Raw genomic sequence first — 18,234 nt, forward strand, 5'->3', positions numbered from 1 at the left:
TTGATCAAGCAAAGCGCCAGTCTCTCAGGAAGAAGTCAGACAAAGGAATTCCGACGAGGGGGGTGGACCAGTGCTCACTGAAAGCCTGCCCACAGGCGAATGACGCAACCGACAGGCGTGAAAAAACTCACACATGCACACGAGGGTTCAAGCTTGTCTGACGTAATCGCACGTGATTCAAATCCATATAGTTTTTTAAAAAAATAAAAAGGTTGGTTTCTTTTCTAATAGACCTCGTATATATATACACACATTGAGGAAAATAAATATTTGAACACCCATGATTTTCCAAGTTCTCCCACTTAAAAATCATGGAGGGATCTGAAATTTTCATCTTAGGTGCATTTTTAGACATAATCTAAATAAATAAATAAATAAATAAAATCCAGAAATCACTGTATGATTTTTTTATATATATAATTTATTTGTATGTTACTGCTGCAAATAAGCATTTGAACACCTGTGAAAATCAATGTTAATATTTGGTACAGTAGCCTTTGTTTGTAATTCCAAAGGTCAAACATTTCCTGTAGTTTTTCACCATGTTTCACCAGGTTCACACACTGCAGCAGGGATTTTGGTCCACTCCTCCATACAGATCTTCTTTAGATCTTTCAGGTTTGGAGTTTTAGCTCCCTCCAAAGATTTTCTATTGAGTTCAGGTCTGGAGACTGGCCAGGCCACTCCAGGACCTTGAAATGCTTCTTAATGAGCCCCTCCTTAGTTGCCCTGGCTGTGTGTTTGGGGTCATTGTCATGCTGGAAGACCCAGCCATGACCCATCTGAGGGAAGGAGGTTGTTTGCCAAAATCTCGCAATATATGACCCCATCCATCCTCCCTTCAATACAGTGCAGTCGTCCTGTCCCCTTTGCAGAAGAGCACCCCCAGAGTATGATGTTTCCACCCCCATGCTTCATGGTTGGGATGGTTTCCTTGGGGTTGTTCTCATCCTCTAAATATGGTAAGTGGAGATGATTCCAAAAAGCTCCATTCTGGTCTCATCTGACCACATGACCTTCTCCCATGCCTCCTCTGGATCATCCAGATGGTCACTGGTGAATTTCAAACGGGCCTGAACATGTGCTGGCTTGAGCAGGGGGACCTTGCTGCCCTGCAGGATATTAAACCATGATAGTATCATGTGTTACTAATGTAATCTTTGTGCCTGTGGTCCCAGCTCTCTTCAGGTCATTGACCAGGTCCTCCTGTGTAGTTCTGAGCTTTCTCAGAATCATCCTTACCCCAAAAGTGACATCTTGCATGGAATCCCAGACCGAGGGAGATTGACAGTCATCTTGTGTTTCTTCCACTTTCTAATAAATAATCATAACAGTTGTTGTCTTCTACCAAGCTGCTTGCCTGTTGTCCTGTTGTCCATCCCAGCCTTGTGCAGGTCTATAGTTTTGTCCCTGGTGTCCTTAGACAGCTCTTTGGTCTTGGCTATGGTGGACAGGTTGGAGTGTGATTGACTGAGTGTGTGAATAGGTGTCTTTTATCCAGATAACAAGTTCAAACAGGTGCAATTAATACAGGTAAAGAGTGCAGAATAAGAGGGCTTCTTAAAGAAAAATTAACAGGTCTGTGTAAGCCAGAATTCTTGCTGGTTGGTAGGAGGCCAAATACTTATTTGCAGCAGTAACATACAAATAAATTATTAAAAAAAATCATACATTGTGATTTCCGGATATATTTTTTAGATTATGTCTCTCACAGTGGACATGCACCTAAAACGAAAATTTCAGACCCCTCCATGATTTCTAAGTGGGAGAACTTGCAAAATCGTAGGGTGTTCAAATACTTATTTTCCTCACTATATATATATATATATATATATATATATATATATATATATATATATATATATATATATATATATATATATATATGTATATATATATATATATATATATGTATGTATGTATATTCAACAAAAATATAAACGCAACACTTTTGGTTTTGCTCCCATTTTGTATGAGATGAACTCAAAGATCTAAAACTTTTTCCACATACACAATATCACCATTTCCCTCAAATATTGTTCACAAACCAGTCTAAATCTGTGATAGTGAGCACTTCTCCTTTGCTGAGATAATCCATCCCACCTCACAGGTGTGCCATATCAAGATGCTGATTAGACACCATGATTAGTGCACAGGTGTGCCTTAGACTGTCCACAATAGAAGGCCACTCTGAAAGGTGTAGTTTTATCACACAGCACAATGCCACAGATGTCGCAAGATTTGAGGGAGCGTGCAATTGGCATGCTGACAGCAGGAATGTCAACCAGAGCTGTTGCTCGTGTATTGAATGTTCATTTCTCTACCATAAGCCGTCTCCAAAGGCGTTTCAGAGAATTTGGCAGTACATCCAACCAGCCTCACAACTGCAGACCACGTGTAACCACACCAGCCCAGGACCTCCACATCCAGCATGTTCACCTCCAAGATCGTCTGAGACCAGCCACTCGGACAGCTGCTGAAACAATCGGTTTGCATAACCAAAGAATTTCTGCACAAACTGTCAGAAACCGTCTCAGGGAAGCTCATCTTCATGCTCGTCGTCCTCATCGGGGTCTCGACCTGACTCCAATTCGTCGTCGTAACCGACTTGAGTGGGCAAATGCTCACATTCGCTGGCGTTTGGCACGTTGGAGAGGTGTTCTCTTCATGGATGAATCCCGGTTCACACTGTCCAGGGCAGATGGCAGACAGCGTGTGTGGCGTCGTGTGGGTGAGCAGTTTTCTGATGTCAATGTTGTGGATCGAGTGGCCCATGGTGGCAGTGGGGTTGTGGTATGGGCATGCGTCTGTTATGGACGAAGAACACAGGTGCATTTTATTGATGGCATTTTGAATGCACAGAGATACTGTGACGAGATCCTGAGGCCCATTGTTGTGCCATACATCCAAGAACATCACCTCATGTTGCAGCAGGATAATGCACGGCCCCATGTTGCAAGGATCTGTACACAATTCTTGGAAGCTGAAAATGTCCCAGTTCTTGCATGGCCGGCATACTCACCGGACATGTCACCCATTGAGCATGTTTGGGATGCTCTGGACTGGCGTATACGACAGCATGTACCAGTTCCTGCCAATATCCAGCAACTTCGCACAGCCATTGAAGAGGAGTGGACCAACATTCCACAGGCCACAATTGACAACCTGATCAACTCTATGCGAAGGAGATGTGTTGCACTGCATGAGGCAAATGGTGGTCACACCAGATACTGACTGGTATCCCCCCCAATAAAACAAAACTGCACCTTTCAGAGTGGCCTTTCATTGTGGGCAGTCTAAGGCACACCTGTGCACTAATCATGGTGTCTAATCAGCATCTTGATATGGCACACCTGTGAGGTGGGATGGATTATCTCAGCAAAGGAGAAGTGCTCACTATCACAGATTTCGACTGGTTTGTGAACAATATTTGAGGGAAATGGTGATATTGTGTATGTGGAAAAAGTTTTAGATCTTTGAGTTCATCTAATACAAAATGGGAGCAAAACCAAAAGTGTTGCGTTTATATTTTTGTTGAGTGTATATATATATATATATATATATATATATATATATATATATATATATAAAATCCTTCTTCTAATCTTATATTGTACATAGAGTTTTAATTGCACTGTCGTGTGGTGTAGGATTTTATCTTGTATATATTTGGTACTTATACGAGGTACCTATACCTCGTACTTTCTTTTAGCTAGTTTATACTTATAACTATTTTATTCTTTACTTCTGTTTCTTATTGAACTATCTGTTTGCACTGAAAAAGCAGAAACTCTCCTATCTCATTGTACATTTTGTATAATGACAATAAACGGCAGAGTTAAGTTGAACAAGCAAGCAGTTTGCTTTGCAGACTGTTAAAAACCTCTGGATGAAGACAACCTTACTTGTGGCAGGCGTGCCAGACCCACGAGTGACGGCCAGCCTTCGGCCTGAAGTCGGCACGGCCTATGTTGTGGATCTGCGAGGAGAAGCGAAGCAGGCGCCTGTGTCCGTAGGGCCAGTTAGCCTTGGCTGCGGACTTTGAGAGGCAGTCCTCCTCTGCAGCACAGTAGAGCATGTGCAGAGGGCGATCCTCAATGTAACCCGTCTCCTGGACCAACGAGGCGTTCAGGACGAGGTCAGAAGCCGCTGGGCATAGAGTCAGAGTTAGGAACACAGCTTAGTTATGTTCATCTTTCTGTGGGGAAAATATGAGGAGCAGTTTTATTTTTTAATTGCAAATTTAAGAAATTGGTTTGTGCTCAAGTGACATTTTAGCAGAAATGCCACAAGGACCTTTAAATTAAAGGATCACAAATGATAAAATAATAAAACAAATGGACTAAACTGAACAGGGTCATATTTACCACTCAATGGACAAAGTTACTCTATTTACAAATAGAAAGATGTAATAGTTCAACTGATGATGTAATCAGATGTTTTTAAAGTGTGCAAAATAAGGACAAGTCACCTCAGTGCTGCAGTCAGTGTTGTTTATAATAACTGGAATTATTCATGCACTTGTTTTCAGAAGGCTCCAGGTTCAGGGATGATTGTGCTCTTTCTCCATGTAATGTGGAGTTGCGTAAGGACGGGCATCCGCCATTAAAAAAAGGCCAAATCAACCAATGCAAATTAGGTGTGTTTGTTTGTTTGTGTATATGTGGCCCTGCGATAGACTGGCATCCTGTCCATGGTGTACTCCGCCTCACGCCCTATGACTGCTGGGGTAGGCTCCAGCCCCCATGGTCTGTTTTGTACTCCACTGATCACAAAAAAAGCAATGCATTCTGAATACTGTTGGATTACTAAAAAATGAGTTACTGAACATCAGACACCGCACAATAAAAAGAAATTGACAAATATTTTTTCTCTTTATTGCATAACAAATTATAAGTTCAATTATAAATTAAAACAAAGTATCTCAAAACATATCTTTTAATTATCTGAAAATAATATATTTATTGTTTTCCTCAAAATATGTTGTGGCGCACATTTTTAATATCAAAATGATGCTGACATTGCCAAGACTTGAAAGCTGTTTTTTAAGTGGTGCAAATGGACTACTGCTGCTCAAATATTCTATTCCATCATCTGAAGATTTTCTTAAATAAAAAAATAAAATAAAATAAAATAAATTAAAAAGACAGACTATTGGTTGAAGACTGACCTCTAGCGGCTCCACAATAGAGCTCCTTGTAGCTGATGAGTTAATAGCACTGGATCATTGAAAAAGGTTTCATAATTTTCAAATAACCATATTTCAATAATCAAAATTCAGTCAATTAATCTTGATCATGTAATTATAATCTCATTACACATTCTTCCAATGTAATCTGGTCTGATTATACAACTACTTGTGTTATTTTGTAATCTGATTACATAAATCCAATGGCATGTAATACATTATTACCATATGTTTGGAGTATAAATCACACCTGAGAATTCAATAAGTCATACCTTTCATAAAATGGAAGGGAAAAACCCATATATATATATATATATATATATATATATGTCTGTTAGAAAAGTATCAGACCTTTTTATTTTTTTCAAAAACCATATGGATTTGAATCACGTGTGATTGCATCAGCCAAGCTTGAACATTTGTGCGCATACGTGAGTTTTTTCACGCCTGTCGGTTGCGTCATTTGCCTGTGAGCAGGCTTTGAGTGAGCACTGGTCCACCCCTCTCGTCATTAAGGAAATGGCGGAATGATTTGGAGCTTTGCTGCATCAATTTTTTTCCTGAAACTGTGAGAGACCTGATTAATATGGCTATAATATTAATATGGCTTTCAGGGATGATTTTATGGGGATTACACAGATTAAGGAGTGCTCCAGCCGGTTTAAAGACCGCCCACAGCATCTGAGAGCGCGGCGCGCTCCGAGCGCCTATCGACAGGCTCAAACCCTGCTGAAACAACCAGATCATTTCCAACGTGAAGGCTTTGTTGATCCGGGACGTCGTCTGACTTTCACAAAAAGGCAGAAGGCGTGGACATCAGCACTTTTTCGGCACATTCCACTGTTACAGGAGTTTTTTTCATGGAAAAAGAAGCAGATGAATGCGGCACCGTGCCGTTCATGGCGCGGGACAAAACCACCTCCGTGTTGGTCTCACAGGACAGCTTTCAGGTGGTTTTCAGACGGCTTCCGGTTGCTTTTCAGTTGTGTGAATATCCAAGAAATTGAGCATGAGCTGGACATGCCCCAACATGTCCTGTGAGGCTTCATCACTGCGTTGCTTTGCACCATGCGGCTCCTCTGCGACGCGCGTGATTCCTCCGCTCCTCTTTCCATGACAAAAACTCCTGTAACAGTGGAATGTGCTGTTCATTTCTAAACTGGACGCTGTCTTGATCCGGTATGTCGTCTGACTAGCACAGGAATTGCGGAATACGTGGACATCAGCACTTTTTCGGCACATTGAGACAGACGTGCAGAGGAATCCCGTGTGTCGTGGCGGAGCCGCATGGTGCAAAGCAACAATGAAGGCTCAAGCTTGGCTGATGCAATCACACGATTCAAATCCATATGGTTTTTGAAAAAAATAAAAAGGTCTGATACTTTTCTAACAGACCTCGTATATATATATATATATATATATATATATATATATATATATATATATATATATATATATATATATATATATATATATATATATATATATATATATATATGTTCCACCGGAATATAAATTGTACCTTTTTTCTGTATTATCAGCTTTTTAATATTGGATTTTTGTGCACTGTTGAAGTGTACTTTTTATTATTGCCATTTATTCTTTTATTCTTAGAGTTTGTTTCGTGCTTTGATTCCTGGCATATTCATATAGAAAGATTCACTATGTTATTATTAATAACAAAACACTTGATTTTTGGGTATATAAGTCGCGTCAGTTGCAGGGCCTCCCAAACTAGTAAAAAAAAAAGTATATTTGGGAAAATACAGTACCCAACCCTGGACATAACTGATCAATTGTCCAGGCCACACAGAGCCAAATATTCTAGTATCACTGTATCACAAGTGTTTTCAAGTGCGTGTTGCACTCTCTGAAGGTCCCATCTTGGTTTTGTCAATTTAATGTTGGGTAGAAATTTACATTAAAATTAAGGTAATATAACTAATGTTACTAAGGTTATTGGGTTTTTTTTTTACGTAGACTCTTTGGACAGGTGAGGGTTTGTGGTGCTGTCACTCACTCTCGGAGCAGATGACCCCGGCTGAAAACCTTGCTGCGGCTTTCTGACAGCTGACAGTTTTGTGATGCTGGCACTGACTCAGAGACATCTCAGTTCCCACGCACTTCACGCCACTCATCACCATCTCCGTGACATTGCTGCTGTCCCAGTACCACGTTTCCTTATGCAGACGAGCGAGCACACAAAACACAAACACAGTGCACAGATCAGAGAAGAATAATTCAGAGATGCAGCTGCAAAGACTTTGATGTGATGTCGCTTGTGAAAAACAGATGGACATGAGTCATTTTTGGCTGCTTTTTGAGGACACTTTGTAATGCTTGAATTTATGATCACTGACGAACAATAACACGTTTCCAATGCTGAGTGAGTCAATAACCACATTACTAACTGAAAGACCTCTGCTTGCCAGAGAACTATAAACTTTTACTTTCACATACTTTGGATCAAGTTACTCTGAAATTCTGCTTCATTTCTCCATCAAGTTTATAGAAATTCTTCTGAAATAGTTGTTTTATTTAAAATGTATGAAGAGTTCATTTCCAAAATGCCATATGTTCTTTTGGGCTTAATTCAATAAAAACAAACAAACAAAAACCCCTCATCATATGCAGTACCACTGCAGATGAATAAAAGTGTTTAATGATGAAAGCAATGAATGGCATCATGTATTTTTTTTATTATCTTTTGTCATTAAAGTCCACTGGTTATGTTCTTAATTAATCAGTTTAAATGTGTATTTTGTGTCATTTATTTTATTACATTTCAGTTAATTAATTTAACGTAATTTTAACGGTTTGTAATTTTCTTTAATGAATTTTAAATTATTAAAAAAATAAACATAAGTGGATGTGTGGAATATTTTTCTGTTGTCCAATTTGTGACCTTTGAAGGTGGGTCATTAAAAATAAAAAGGTCAGATTTTCAACTTTGTAATAAAGCTTAACATTGCCTAAAAATATTATTATCACTGGAATTTAAAGTATGTGCTATGTATTTATATATCCATATAGTGCATATTTTACCCTATTTCACAACAGATATGTACTATAAATAAAACAACAGTAATATATATGTCTGGGAGTTGTATCAGGGCATCTTGTGCCAAATCAATATGCTTTTGTTCCATTTCAGATCCGATGTGTGAAAAAAAAGCAACAGCCACATGTTTCATAAACATATGTCATTTTGCAACAAAGCTCTTCATTTTTGTATTCAGTCCTACTTACGTTGATGGCATGCATGGAGTAGCCCAGGCCTAGCTGCCTGCAAACCACCATGGCTTCCTTCGTGGTCCAGCCTGTGCTGCACACTGTGCCCCACTTGGACCCAACCCGAACCTCCACCCGGCCCTCATAACTGCTCCGGCCGCCCACTATCCGAATCTGCAGAAATACCCTGCTGGAAGTCAGTGAGGGGACACACTTCCTGTCCTGTCTCTGATATGTCTAGCATGAAGCAGACAGGGTTTCAGCCAGTTCTCCATCAATGGAAAACTTGTTGTTAAAGCAGCCTAAGGTTAGTTTTTCTGGGAGAAGTACATGGTTTCCAGATGAGGTCATCACTTAGGCTGGTGGTGAGCAGCTTTGAGTTCAATTAGTGGCTTCGAGTGTGGCTCATCTGTCCATATGGATAGCAGACCAAAGCCATCTCTGGTTCTTCCATTTAAGAAAACATCTACTCCATATGGAAATGAGAACACACTGTGTGTCATTAACGCATGCACACGCACGTTCAATCAAATCTAAAAATACATTCACCAAATAGCATGAGAATTGCATTTTAGGGCATCATTAGAATACTTTACCAATCTGAATAGACATTTTAAATATAATTTGGGAATGCTACCTAAAAAAAAACAATAAGTAATATATCTGGACACATGCATGGAATTCAACTACCCTCACTTTAAAGGGTACACTTTTCTATGAGCGCACAGAGCTCCTTCCTCCACACAACAGTAAAGTGCAGACACACATTCATAGCTGCTGCTATTCGACCAAATCGTAAGGAGCAAGTCGTAGGTTCCGGTGTCAGAAACACATTCCTGCCACTACTGCCAGAGACCCTCAATCCAGTGCCTGAAAAACAGCTGGAAAGCTTAACTGACTTCATCATCTGGAGTTTACTAAGCTGCAGTCCTGAGGGTGATAATATCTCTCAGATGTGTCGAAGACGAAAGACAAAGTTCTTTGTGGAGACATGAAACAAAGAACCCCAAAAGAATTTTGGTCTCTCCCAATTTTTTATATTTTTTTCTTCTGAAAGTTCTTTTGCATCAGAAGCAGACTGTCACATCACTTGCACATCTTATAAATTTGTTCAGATAACAGGGCTATTCCACAAAGTGCCATTCTACTACGATCACCCACGATCCAAAATTGAAAAAATGGGATGAAACAGCTTAATCCAGTTTGGCTCCTAACAGGCTGGCTTGCAGACCTGTCAACTGGCTAGCTTATAAAGTGCAGACCTGGCAACCCACTGAAAATGAAAGAAAGGAGCTGTGCCCTCGGCCAGATGTAATCGATTTCAAACAAAAATCGCAACAATTGCTCTTTTGGTTTCAAATTTTAACCCTGATGGAGCACGATCAAAAAAGTTTCAAGCTGTAGCCACTATGAACACCCTGTTTAAAGAAGTTTGAATATGATTGAAGCTGTTAAGACTATGAATACCCCCCAGAGGTTACCACGTATTATCATTGATTTCACGAATCAGGATGAAATTTTTGAACAGTTCAAAATTTGTATCCCGATTTCAAATCTGGTGCCGATGATGGCTGTAACTACGACATACACCAAGTTTGTTCAAGAATGACAAAGATGGATCAAGAAGCTGCTATGATCCTTCAAAACATGCCCAATTTGTTGTTGGGAATTAAATGTGAAGGAACAGCACTCTGTGGAATAGCCCCATAATAAAATAGGTGTAGTCTTTCCAAAGATGCAAGGCAAGAAAAACTGCAGGAAGGGATTGACGATTACCGTTGGCTGAATGAAGTGGAGCATCGAGGAATGTTTGTGACACCATCGGAGTCCATCGTTTTACCAAATCAAGTTCTTGTGAGGTAAAGAGTGACTTGTTTTTGCATTACCAAGGTTACATTGCTACTTACTAATGTGCCACTGAGTGTACGGCCGAGTGTGTAGGTCTGCAAGCTGTGACTTGCAATGATTCGCAGCGACTACCCTGGCAACTGCCCTGGCTCCTGATTGGCAACTACCCAAGTAGATAACTAATCCATCCCTACCTCCTGAAAATATCCATCTACAGTGGGGCCAAAAAGTATTTTGTCGGTCCATGATTGTGCAAGTTCTCCTACTTAGAAAGCTGAGAGAGGTCTGTAATTTTCAACATAGGTACACTTCAACTGACAGAGACAAAAAGAGAAAAAAAATCCAGGAAATCACATTGTAGGATTTTTAAAGAATTTATTTGTAAATTATGGTGGAAAATAAGTATTTGGTCAATAACAAAAGTTCAACTCAATACTTTGTAACATAATCTTTGTTGGCAATGACAGAGGTCAAACGTTTCCTGTAAGTCTTCAACAGGTTTGCACACACTGTAGCTGGTATTTTGGTCCATTCCTCCATGCAGATCTCCTCTAGAGCAGTGATGTTTTGGGGCTGTCGCTGGGCAACATGGACTTTCAACTCCCTCAACAAATTTTCTATGGGGTTGAGGTCTGGAGACTGGCTTCACCACTCCAGGACCTTGAAATATCTTTTTACGGAGCCACTCCTTTGTTGCCCAAGCGGTGTGTTTGGGATCATTGTCATGCTGGAAGACCCAGCCACATTGCATCTTCAATGCTGTCAATGCTGTTTTGACTTAAAATCTCATGATACATGGCCATGTTCATTCTTCCCTTAACACGGATCAGTCGTCCTGCCCCTTTGCAGAAAAACAGTCCCAAAGCATGATGCTTTCACCCCCATGCTTCCCAGTAGATATGTTGTTCTTGGGATGCAACTCAGCATTCTTCTTCCCCCAAACACGAGTTGAGTTTTTACCAAAATGATCTATTTTGGTTTCATCTGACCACATGATATTCTCCCAATCCTCTTCTGGATCATCCATATGCTCTCTGGCAAACTTCAGATGGGCCTGGACATGTACTGGCTTAAGCAGGGGGACACGCCTGTCACTGCAGGATTTGAATCCCTTTCTGCATAGTGTGTAGCCTTTGTTACTTTGGTCCCAGCTCTCTGCGGGTAATTCACCAGGTCCCTCCGTGTAGTTCTGAGATTTTTGTTCACCGTTCTCATGATGATTTTGACCCCACGGGATGAGATCTTGCGTGGAGCCCCAGATCGAGGGAGATTATCAGTGGTCTGGTATGTCTTCCATTTTCTTACAATTGCTCCCACAGTTGATTTATTCACACCAACCTGCTTGACTATTGTAGATTCACTCTTCCCAGCCTGGTGCACATCTACAATTTTCTTCCTGGTGTCCTTCGACAGCTCTTTGGTCTTGGCCATGTTTGAGTTTGGAGTCTGACTGTTTGAGGCTGTGGACAGGTGTCTTTTATAGAGATAACGAGTTCCAACAGGTGCCAGTAATACAGGTAACAAGTAGAGAACAGAAGAGCTTCTTAAAGAAGAAGTTACAGGTCTGTGAGAGCCAGAAATCTTGCTTGTTTGTGGGTGGCCAAATACTTATTTTCCACCATGGTTTACAATTAAATGCTTTAACAATCGTACAATATGATTTTCTGGATTTTTTTTTTTCCATTTTGTCTCTCACAGTTGACGTGTACCTATGTTGAAAATTATAGAACTCTCTCATCTTTCTAAGTAGGAGAACTTGCACAATCAGGGGCTGACTAAATACTTTTTACCCCACTGTATCTGGCACAGCCAGGTGACTCTTGTTTTTGTTTTTTTTTTCTAGTTGCCTTGGTCTGCCGCACTGAGGCACTTCTGCACTGGATCAAGCTCTGAGAAACATGTCATATGCCCACAGTGAGATGTCCACAAAATGCAAATCGAATGCCTCATCCAAGTCTTTCTAAGTTACCATCTTTAACAGTAAGTAATGTACCCAAGGATCCTTCAGAGAGGCCATGTACCAAAAGACATCCAGTCATCACCTTAGTGTCCAGATCTTACAACTATACAGTAAGACAGGAAGCACCAGGACCATAAAGATTTGGGTCTTCATTAGCTTGAAAAGATACTGGCAGCACCAAATTCCTGTGTCCAGTAACATCAAGACTCCATAAGCTCTTCCCAGGCATCTCTGGATCTCAAAGGTGGGAGACCCAGAGACTGAAATGTCACTACCATGATAAGTAAATCCAGGACAATTAGACAATTGGACACTTAGACACTCCGATTCCTCACTCAGTTTCACAAGTGTTGAAGTCTGTGAAGTTAAGGATGGAAAACCTTTTCTTGCCAAAGGCACCTAAGCCACACTACCAACACCCAGTCCCTGCAAACATTAAAAAGAACAGGAGCCGAATCACATCCCTGATGGATGCCAGAATTCACTGGGAAGAAGTAAGACACTGGCTGAGGCAGAGTCATTACATTTGCAAAAATAAACAAAAAAGTAAAAAAGATAACCCTGCTGATATAATCTTGTGCTGCTCAAAGTTGGCCTGCTGGTGATCACCTACTTGCAGGCCCTGGTTAGCGTAGCCAAGTCCCAGTTGCCTGCAGGCCACTGTAGCCTCCTTCATGCTCCATTCCTCTCCACAGATCAGACCCCAGCTCTGAGTCCTGTTAGAGTCTGAGCTCAGTACCTCCACACGGCCCTCGTAGCGGGTTCGTCCTCCTGTGACTCGGATCTGTGTGGTGCCGAGGGAATAGGAAGCAGATCATAGATACACAACGACCATGCAGAATAAACTCTCCATTTCTCTTCTGTGACTCTATCATGAAAGTGCAGAAAATTTAAATATTTATGAACTGAAGTTTGTAATTTTGCTTGGAATTCAGTCATGGGGTAAAATGTTGTTCCTCCTGGAGATTTTATGCTGCATATTGTGGCCTCTTTCTTTGTGTGTATCTATAGGAGACATGGAAGGGAACGAGTAACTCTACTACCAGCACAACATAGTGTTAGACAAATCACTGCTGTTAAAAAAATGCTTAAAAAAGGTTTATATACAAATAAAATGAGATGTTACATATATATATGGGCTTGGGGTGTTATCCTAAAAACTCAGTACTACATACAGTAGACAAGTATCAAATTAGAAAGACAGTTACTGTTTTTTTCTGACAGCAGTGATGAAGAAATAAAGGCTGAAAGTGAAGATGTGAGACAGTTATTCCACCCTGCAAGCATTAGTTCTAAATTTCACATCATGGCAGGAAAAGAGAAAACCATTAGAGCAGCAAAGAAAAGGTCACAAACAGGGTAATGCCATAAACACATTATTTTTCCAAGTACTTTCTTTACTACTTAGCACAAGTTTCCTTAGGTTAGCAGTACAGGTTTAAAACAGACGTTTCAGTTCTGACCGTGTTCTCGAGTCCCAGGTAGGGGATGTTGCAGCGCACAGCTGCGTCCTCCAAGTGATGACAGTCTTCTGCTGTGATGTTTTGAAAAGGACAATCCCAGATGGACTTCTCAACGCCGAGACACTTCACCTGGTTCATGTAAATTGGGCCCATTCCTGAAAAGACAGACATCTGGAAATTTCTCCAATCAATGACTTCTGGGAGTCTGAACTTGAATGCGAATGTGCCAAAATTATTACTGACTTCCAAATTAATGGATAGTTGGCATTATTACATCCGTGAAGGACGTAATAAAATCATCGGTATTTATTTATTTGTCCACCTGACTGTTAGCAAGATTCCGTCACAACTACTGCACATATTTTGACGAAATTTTCAACACAGATACATATTAGGCCTTTCAAGACTCCATTAAATTTTGGAGGTGATCTGGATCCAGATTCTGGATCAAGATTTCCCTTTATATATGCTTTGAAGGATTACTTCAAAACTACTTCACGGATTTTCACCAAATTTGCACCACAGATAGTAGAAAAGCTTGAATCTTCGACTGGACTGGGTTGCTTGACGCGAGGACGTTTCGCTTCAAATCGCAGAAGCTTCCTCAGCTAAAATTCTTGCTCTGGTGGTCTGACTTCTGTCTTGACTCTTGTAGAGAAGAATAATAAAGAAGTCACAAAAGCTGGAGTTTTAAACCTAACCAGACCCCTCCTACCGAGAGGCAGACTGCTATAGGCTGGTGACTAAACAATAGCTCTAATTAGCACCTATTGTGCTCTAGTTAGCACCCTCCTAATGACAGGGCAGCTGTCCCTCTCCTGATGGCTCCCTTGACGACTCTGCTGATGACGTGAATGACTCATTACCATGAACAAAAGACTGAAACTCCTTTGACCTGAGTACCCCATTGTAAACAGGGGATAAAGCGTGTCTCAGACCCCCTCCCTGGTTAAGGCTGGGTTTCAAACATTTCACAAAGAATGCCTCCTTGACCCCTCTCTCAAATCGTTTCTTCTCTCTGGCTAATATTTTAACTTCCTTGTCCTCAAACATGTGGTTAGTGTCTTTAAGGTGGAGATGAACTGCAGAGTGAGGTCCACTGGCGCCCTCTCTGCGGTGCTGGTATAGCCTTTTGTGTAAAGGTTGCTTAGTCTCACCTATGTAGTGTTTGTTACAGTTTTCCTGACATCTGATAGAATACACTACATTGCTCTGTTTGTAACTAGGGATCCTGTCCTTAGGGTGAACTAATTTCTGTCTCAAGGTGTTAACCGGTTTAAAGTAAACTGGGATTTTGTGCTGTCTGAAGATCCTCTGTAGTTTTTCCCCTACTCCTGCTAAATAAGGGAGAGACACTCCTCTTCTTCTTGTCTCCGTCTCCTGTCTATCTGGTCTCTTTGTTCTCTGGGACTTTTGCACTTTGTCCAGGGACCATCGTGGGTACCCACATACTGTGAGGGCTTTCCGGACAAGTTGTTGTTCGATGGTCCCTTTAAAAGATTTCCCTTTATATAGGCTTTGAAGGATTACTTCAAAACTACTTCACGGATTTTCACCAAATTTTCACCACAGATAGATATTAAGGCGTGGAAGACTGCACTGGATTTTGGAAGTGATCCGGATCCAGATTGGAGGATGTCAGAAATCTCTAATTCCTCTTGTTTTTTATCATTTCTTTGGGGTAATTTTTCGGTGGAGTCATTACAAATTTTTTTCCTGACCTGGTAGAGTTCTTGTTGGCAAGCACCTTGGGTCCTGAATGGCAAATACACACAGCTATCCAGTCCATGCTCACCTCTCTTTTATTTGCCACAGCCAAATGAAACATGGCTGTCCTCTTGACTTTCTCCAGGTGCTGGGGTCCTCAAAAATGAAGCACTGAACCACAGCCAAAGAAATGCACTACACTGCAAAAATGTTGAAGCTGGTGTTCTCACGATACAAGTGATAAACCTCATCAGTAATTGCTTGTGAGAGACCGTTATTCCAGCAGTACTCAAGGATCCTCTGAAGAGACCCAGTTGCAAAGACATCAAGGAATACTATATCTATATTTTTAATATAATACAACACAAATATGTTGCAATTTTTTTAATTGGAAGAAATTTAAAATTTAATAATGAGAAATCTGAAGTTTGTTTTTACAGATCTTCTGCTTAACTTTCCTTTTTGCTAAAGCTTATAGTTAGGACTGGATCAGGTGACCCTGAACCATCCCTTAGTTATGCTGCTATAGACTTAGACTGCTGGGGGGTTCCCATGATGCACTGAGTGTTTCTTTCTCTTTTTGCTCTGTATGCACCACTCTGCTTTTAATCATTAGTGATTGATCTCTGCTCTCTTCCGCAGCATGTCTTTTTCCTGGTTCTCTCCCTCAGCCCCAACCAGTCCCAGCAGAAGACTGCCCCTCCCTGAGCCTGGTTCTGCTGGAGGTTTCTTCCTGTTAAAAGGGAGTTTTTCCTTCCCACTGTCTCCAAGTGCTTGCTCACAGGGGGTCGTTTTGACCGTTGGGGTTTTTCTGTAATTATTGTATGGCTTTTGCCTTACAATGTAAAGCGCCTTGGGGCAACTGTTGTTGAGATTTGGCGCTATATAAATAAAATTGAATTGAATTGAATTAACTGAGTATTAATGTTGCATCAGTTGGACATTGGAGTTGATGTTGTGATCTTTGCATAATTAATTGCCATCCTAAGTTGGTGCTCTCAAAAATTTGGTCTTACTCTATACTTGTGAGACCTGCCTGTTAACCACAGACCTAAAATAATGACAGGATGTCTCTGGTATGAGGTCTCTTTTGAATGATTCTGTGTCAATTGAGCGGTTACGTAGGAAGACCCAAAAAACCAACTACAAGCATCGTGGTGGAGCTTCAAGTGTGCATCTGAGCTAACATATCTTGTTTTTTTTTTAAATGGACTGCAGATCTGACTGGTTTCCAGTTATGACCCAAAGCAAACTCTCTTGTCACATCACTCTTCCTTCCATGTGCACTCTTAGTAAACTTTATAATCTGGATCATGCGGATGAATGACTCCCTTTTATCTCTCACTCCATAACTCCGAGTCACAGCACCGTCAGAAAGTAAGTTTCATTTTTGTGAGAGCAAATTCTTCGTTCCTGCTTGTTTCTGACTTCAGTGACATGTTGACAGATTTTTGGGACTCCAGCATCCAGGTGGTGGTCGATCATCCCTCTGAGCACAGAGCACGTATGCTGCTCCCTCAAAGAGATTCTGTGATGAGTTTCCTCGTCCTTTTTCCTCTGCGGTACGAGTCATAATGTAAACACAGGAGCAGAAATGCCCTGCTTGTTCTTCCATTGATGGAATCTCTGTACAGTTTACACACACTTCATTCAGCGCCATGATTCTGGCAACAAGCGCTAAAAAGGAACATACCAAATTAGCTATCACTCCTTCATGTCAGCAAAATAAACTGCTTGATGAGAAAACACTAACCAGATTGCAGTTTTTAAGGCATCTTTAACCTTATGCTCTACTTTCTGCCATTTCTGCATCTCAAGTTTTCTTAGGCTGCTTCTTCATAATATAATTTTGCATGTTTTGTTTTACACATTGCCTTTTTGCTTCCACATATTAAAGCTACAGTGTGTAGGATTTAGTGTCATCGAGGGGTGAGGTTGGTGAATGCATTATGTCATCACCGGTCATAATTTTGTTGCACTTCATGTTTCTGCTTTTTGGCGATGGGTCACTCACCTTCTCTTGTGATAAGAAATATGTATGATCCTCTATTTCACAAAAATGAGGGTTCTCAAACTTGTTATTGTGCAACAGCAACCAGTAGACTGTGTGATTCACCCTGATTTGTACTTATTCGTACTATGTGTGAAGTGGCCCTTAGCTGTGTCATTGTATATTTCATGTCACTTTAGTTAAGGTGTAGTACGTTGCATTGCATTGTGTGTATGTTGCCATTAATTTTCATAGAGCATTTTGTGATATTCATGAGATTCAAGTGAATGATGATAAAAAGTGATAGCATGTCATATCAGTGCTGTGCTGTGGGATATATAATGTTGTTAGTGTCTCTGCAGATGTTTCTCCAGCTTGATTACATTTCATCCATTTAGCACTTGGGGTTTTATGACCTAATGCCCCTTGCTTCTTGGGAGGCATATTTACAGTCTACCAGTCTGCATGCCGTACACAGCAAGTAAATTTTAAGTAAAAAAAAACACAAGGTTTAACTTCCTTGCGGCATGTGCTGGCCTATCAGATTCAAATTAAAGTGCACGCTAGCCAGCCGCTACTAAGTAGAAAGTAAAGTGTGATGCTTGCTACCTGACCTGAGTACCATGTTAACTGTGAAAATAGGGTTCCATTGGGCAGGCCATGATTCTAATATATAAGGCTGAATGTGTGTGTGTGTGTGTGTGTGTGTGTGTGTGTGTGTGTGTGTGTGTGTGTGTGTGTGTGTGTGTGTGTGTGTGTGTGTGTGTGTGTGTGTGTGTGTGTGTGTGTGTGTGTGTGTGTGTGTGTCCCCGCTTTCAACCTAAGGGCCCCAGTATCCTCCCTCTTG

At 40.8% G+C, this 18,234-nt stretch overlaps 1 protein-coding gene across 2 annotated transcripts in view; it reads right to left on the bottom strand.

Moving 5' to 3' along the window:
• loxl3b (lysyl oxidase-like 3b) overlaps positions 1–18,234 on the bottom strand; it is an 84,384-nt gene that overhangs the window by 14,855 nt on the left and 51,295 nt on the right. For both annotated transcript variants that reach the window (XM_034160023.1, XM_034160024.1), the window contains 4 exons: positions 13,691–13,845; positions 12,841–13,011; positions 7,209–7,368; positions 3,906–4,149 (listed from right to left, as the gene is read on the bottom strand). In XM_034160023.1, the coding sequence (XP_034015914.1) occupies positions 3,906–4,149; positions 7,209–7,368; positions 12,841–13,011; positions 13,691–13,845 (730 nt within the window). The remainder of the gene's footprint in view (positions 1–3,905; positions 4,150–7,208; positions 7,369–12,840; positions 13,012–13,690; positions 13,846–18,234) is intronic.

The sequence above is a fragment of the Thalassophryne amazonica genome, chromosome 19 (genome assembly GCF_902500255.1).
Source record: "Thalassophryne amazonica chromosome 19, fThaAma1.1, whole genome shotgun sequence".
Lineage (NCBI taxonomy): Eukaryota > Metazoa > Chordata > Actinopteri > Batrachoidiformes > Batrachoididae > Thalassophryne > Thalassophryne amazonica.